The 5,819-nt window shown below is 45.3% G+C and overlaps 1 protein-coding gene across 6 annotated transcripts in view; it reads left to right on the forward strand.

The window, feature by feature from the left end:
• The window catches only part of LOC129691605 (tetratricopeptide repeat protein 41-like), a 47,962-nt gene that overhangs the window by 13,494 nt on the left and 28,649 nt on the right, over window positions 1-5,819 (forward strand). For all 6 annotated transcript variants that reach the window (XM_055627747.1, XM_055627751.1, XM_055627750.1 and 3 more), the window contains 2 exons: window positions 3,086-3,246; window positions 4,112-4,553. In XM_055627747.1, coding sequence (XP_055483722.1) covers window positions 3,086-3,246; window positions 4,112-4,553 — 603 coding nt within the window. The remainder of the gene's footprint in view (window positions 1-3,085; window positions 3,247-4,111; window positions 4,554-5,819) is intronic.

Below are 5,819 nucleotides of genomic sequence, written 5' to 3' on the forward strand. Positions count from 1 at the left end.
TTTTTTTTTTTTTTTTTTTTTTTTTTTTTTTTTTTTTTTTTGAGATAGGTCTCATGTAGCTCAGGGTGGTCTCAAGCTGTATAGTCCAGGATGGCCCTGAACTCCCATCTCTATTGTGTTGGGATGATAAGCCTGTCATACCCAGCTTTGTTTTTCTATTTATAAAATACGGGTTTAAGATAAAAAGTGGCTTTTAGGCATGTCAGAGGATTAACTAGAATGAAGTACAAAAGACAAAGGGATTAGGTGTGATTCCTGGCTCCAGTGAGCACTGATAAACATTAGTGATTGTCACTGTTGTGCACCCACTGTGGAGGTATGCATTGGTGTACATCTACCTTTGCCTGATGGTGAAAGTTCATCTCTTCTCATCTTCTTGTGTGTGCTTCTAGGTCCTGAGTAAGTGTGGGGCACCTCAAGGCAACTTTGGCTGCCTTCACATAGTTCCTATGGGGTGGGGCAGGTGTTTGAGTCTGTGCGCCCAGTGGGTTTCTGAGAACATTCATGGGTGAATGTGGATAGCCGAGTTCTCTTTGGTTGCACTTCTGGGTCTGTAAAGCAGGTAAAATTGATCAGCAGAAGCAGGTGTGACTGTCTCCGGAAGGCTCCTAGGCCTATCCTGGCTCATCTCCAAGGTGTTCACTTGAGCCAGGCAGCTAGCTGATGATGCAAGCTTGGCTGAACACACCCAATTATGATTTCAGTCCCAAAGTGAGTTGTTATTTTAATGGGGTTCAGAAAGCTCCTAATAAAAACAGCTGCTGTCTTTCAAACAAGTAGCTTTTTCGCCTGGCAGCAGCAGGACAAATTCAGGAAAGCCTGTGACTAGCAGACACCTCTCCATGAGAGAGCATCTCTCTTCTCCTAGTTCATGATGGAGGCTCCGGAAGAGAGGCTTTGGGCTTGAGCCACAGTCTGGCTTCCTTTACTGGCTGGGTGATCTTGGGCAGTTTACTCGAGCCCTTCTGTTTGTCATCTGTAAAACCTGAGCCCTAAGGCTGTGTGAGATTGGAAAGAAACTGCAGGTCAAGAATTGACAATGGTACCTGCTGCCACAATAATTTTGCTGCTGTTATGTTCTTTTGGGATTAGCATTTCTCCCTGAGTTGTGGGGGGGGGGCAGCGGGTGCATTGTTAAGTAAAACAAGACACTCCCATTCCCTTTGTAGATCAAGGAGAAGAAAGGCTGCAACAGAAGAGGCTGCAGGGCCGCAGCCTGATTGTTAGGTCACTGCAGGCATTTTCAGGGCTGCCTGTGCTTCGCAGCACAGCTGGTTTCCGGGATAGGGTGCCTGTGGGTGCGGGGGCAGAACTTCTGTTTAGAGAGTGCACACTGCAGCTTCAGCTACCCCATCACCCATTTTCTCATGACCCACCTCTGTTCTCTGTATCTGCAGGCGTTTCTCTATGAGATGTGAGCAAGGGCCCTTTTCTCTGGGACACCAAATGCACATGTGACATAGTTCTGCTTTTCTGGCCCCAGCCCCTACCTGCCAGGACAAAGTGTCTGGAGGAGAGCCGCCACCATTGGGCTCTCTTGACACCCTGTTCCCCTTTCCTGCCTTGTTAGCAGCTGGCATCTCTTGTGACATGCTTTGTGGAGTTGTTCTTCTCTTGACGCAATTCTGTTTCAACATGTAAACCGCACGGCAGTCCTGGAAGATGAGCTGTACAGATTGAAGGCTTCATCAGTAACAGCTTCAAGGCCTTCGACCAGAGACAGCGTCCTGACATTCAGAGTGGCAGGGCTACCAGCTGCACATGGGTAGAGTAGAGCATCTAAGCTCTGGCTCTGTTGACTTTGAGGCTCTTTGTCCTCCACTGCACCAGATAGCCTCCTAGAGGGACAATCTCAGTCTTTGGGAAGATTCCCTTCCCCGTCTTCACCGAGCACTGGCTCACAGGAGAGCCTGCCTGTGAGTTGGTGAGGGGGAATAAATGGCAGAAAGCCTCCGCAGAGCATGCTAGGCTTTGTGCCCCGGGCCAAGATCACATCCTAGCTTGGCTTCGTGCCTGGGGCTGCACAAGTTTGCTGTCTTTGGAGTAGACCCATCACTTCAGGTCCATTCCCTTCCCTGGATTTCCTCTGGGGGTGAAATACTTCCCATTCTTTAAGCCGCCCCTCAGCGAGAGGGCTGATGGGCAGCTCTCCCTGCCTGATAGCCAGTGTAGCCCGAGCCCTGTGTTCGGTGCTTCATGCAGTTGTCTCCCTCTGTGAGCTTACCCTGCTTGGTCCCCTGGGTGACCTACAGACGTGCCAGGTCTGTGGGTTTTACTGTTTTTCTCCCTCTGAAAGCCCTGTGAGTTCAGAGGTTACATCCGATTTATTATTCTCTGATAGACCTAGCACACACATGAGCTCATACACACAGAGAGAGCAACCAGGTCTGCCTATTGGTAGGTCATTAAGTGGGAATTTAAACATTTGAGATACTAACATTTAAATAAGACAACAGACCTTTAATAGAGACAGATTGGTTCTTTCCAAACAAAGAGTATTATCACTACTATCCAGTATTATCACTACTATCTTTCTCTTTAACACCATTTTGAGGAAAAATAGTTATGTTCATTAGAATGCTTTTTGCTTGGATCTCTTCTTCATTGTGATGATTTTGCATCAGACTCCCATAACCTTTGGACCCCTGGGGAGGTGGGAATAGCAGGATCCCTGGAGCTCACTAGTCAGTTGGTGTAGCAGCATATGTGAGTTCCAGTTTCAGAGAGAGAGAGGAGAGAGAGACTGACCTTGTGAGGTGGAGAGTGATTGAAGAGAACAGCAGATGTTTACCTCCAGCCTCTAAACATACACACACACAGTATGTGTGCACACAAGAAGCGCACAAACACACACACAGCATTTGAGTATGACATCCTGGAAATGTATTGAAGACATGTGGTGACAAATGCCCTCATTACTTCAGGCCTGAATGTCTTGCAACCAGTCAAGCATGTGCATGCATGTGTCCTTTGTACAGCTGTAAGTAGCACTCATTTCCCAACCTCGCTGCTGCCTCAGTCCATCAGCACATTTTGGCAGAGATGGAAACATTTTCATCTAATTTGAGATTTCTTTGTTTTGTAGGCCTCCAGCTTGAAATCGATTTTCTTAATGAAGACTCAAACGTCTTGGTCTTTTCGCTTCTTGTAGAAGTGTTCATGGCCTCCATCAGCTTAAAGCCATGTGTACTTGTGCTAGATGGGATTGAAGAGTTGATTGGCATTTATGGGATTTCAGGTCAGAAGGTAACATCTTTTAAATGTTAACACTTCCTTTATAAAAAGAAGAGCCCGTTCTCTAGTGTGTATATGATGTATTTCTATTGTACTGTTTGTAGGTATACCCGCCATTGATACATGGCATTCACCACGAGCAGGGTACCATCTTAGGAGCTCTAACTGTATCCCTTTTGGCTTACAACCAAATGTCTAGAGTGCACACAGCCATTCAAAAGAGACTACTCATCATCCTTGGCTGGACAGACGGCAAAGAGATATTAGGTGTTGTCTAAGGTCCAGAGATAAATAAGTGGTGGGATTAGAATCCAGACTTATGGGACCAGTGAGGAGGCTCTGTGGTAAGGGTGCTTACTGCCACGGCTGACAACCTGGGAATTCCCAAACGCTATCCCATGACACCTTCCTGTACATACATATACATGTGTGCACGCAAATTAAACACATGGAAATGTGGTTTAAAGTTTTTAAATAATCAAGAAAATGCCATAATAGGTATATCATAATAGTTTTACTGCCAAACGTAACCATTCTTTACTGTAACACAAGGTCTTCTTATTTTTTATTAAGTGGTTCAATTTGTCTTTTATTAGATTTCCTCTGATTATCACTGTTACTCAGAAGTTCAAGGTTTTATTAAGTTGTTCATGGGAACCTATTTTTAAGGGAGTCCAGATCTGTAGTATTAGGTTCATCATAGATGAATCCGTCAAATGTGGTTCCATTCTGTGTGAATTTGTATTTCTTACTACCGAATGGTTACCTGTCCAAGTTACTCTTAGTGACTGCACCCCACCCTTACCTCCTATTGTAAATCTGAAGACCATCAGCAAAGAGATTTTAAGGTCGTTGAAGTTTTCAAATGTCTCAACAGGCAAAAGATTTCTCCTGGCTGCCGCACTCACTCCCGCCTCACTGTAAATTCATTCTGAGCACCGTCTCCTCCAGTCTCTCCTGCAAGTCGCTGTGTGCCCGCCCTGACGTGAGGACTGTGGAGTTCTCTGGTCTGGGGGATGAAGACACGAAGTTCAGCATCTTCAGACAGCACCTCCCCAACACTGACAAAGAGCGGTTTGGGCAGAAGAGGTCCGTTTTGAGGAAGAAACCAAACCTGAATCCCTTGAAGCTCTCGATCATCGCCAGGGAGCTGCAGGAGTGCCGAATCTACCGCAACGAGTTCCAGTGTCTGAGGGAGTACCTGGAAGTGGCCTCTGTCCCGGAGCTCTGGGAGCTGATTCTCAAACGCTGGGTTGAAGATTACGGTTGGAATTTGAAGCATAAAGAGGGAAGCTTGGCCACTGTGGCTTCAGGAAAAGGTCTGGGCAGCGTTAACATCTTGGTGGGGGATAATAGGGACCAAGGTCTGTGATGTATCATTGCTCAGCAGAAGGGACTAGGCAGAGAATTGTCAGGGGAAATGCAGGACCTCACTAAATTTGAATTTCAGATCAACAACAAATAATATTTTAGGAGGTGGGGAAAGGAAAGAATGATAGCCTAGGGGCTGGAGAGCAGTTCAGAGCACTTACGGCTCCTGTGGAAGACCTGGGCTGGGTTCCCAGCATGCACTTCGGGTGGCTCACAGTTACCTCTTAACTCCAGTCCCTGGAGACCTGATGCCTTTTGGCCTCCGCAGGAATCTGTATGCACATGGCGCACATAAACTTATGCGGGCGTATATAAATAAAAAGTAGCATTTCGAATGAGCCCAGCCAGCGTGGTGGCGCATGCCTTTAATCTCAGCACCCGGGAGGCAGAGGCAAGCAGATCTCTTGAGTTCAAGGCCAGCCTAGTTTACTGAGTGAGTTCCAGGACAGCCAGGTCAATACAGAGAAATTAATTAATTTTGTATTTTGTTAAAAACAGCATTTTGTAAATTTGTAAAAAACAGTATTTTGATAGAATATGTCTCAGATATTGTATGAGATGCACTTAATCACTAATTGGATTTCAGATAAATAACAAATACTTCTCAGAATAAATACATCCCAAATATAGCATGAGACATATTTATACTAAAAATTAGTTTATTAGAAACTCGTTTTTAACTGGGTAGCTCATCTTCTTATGGCTAAATTTGTTGACTCCACCTAGAGAGATGTATGTTGGCTATAGAGAGAACTGGATTAGGCATAAGTTTCAAATTTTTTTAGAGCTCTGAATATTGTGCCTTTATTATTTTAATAACTCAATATAAACAACTCACTTGATTCCACGGTCCTACTTCTGGCACAAGCTGATTTGCTGAATCCGGGCTTCTTCAGTCAGGGGAGGATTCGAATACTTGCCTTGTTTCTCTTAGATAAAGCCATGGTGCATGGGTGCCCATGGTCATCTGTCCCTGCACAGTCTTCTGCTGTGGTTGTTGATCCTTCACAGACCACAGTCCTTAAAGTCTCCCTCCTTTTGTGGTTTCGAGGAGTGTTTGTCATAGTTTCTTGGTTGGTCTGTCTCTGCTGCCACCTGCTGGTCCTCATCTTCAGGAAGGAGAACTTTATCTCCTGGTTTTGTTTCCTTTGGTGGTTTCGTCTTTCTCTTTCTTTCTTTCTTTCTTTCTTTCTTTCTTTCTTTCTTTCTTTCTT

Source organism: Psammomys obesus, unplaced genomic scaffold, assembly GCF_907164565.1.
Source record: "Psammomys obesus unplaced genomic scaffold, mPsaObe1.curated_primary_1811, whole genome shotgun sequence".
NCBI classification, from domain to species: domain Eukaryota; kingdom Metazoa; phylum Chordata; class Mammalia; order Rodentia; family Muridae; genus Psammomys; species Psammomys obesus.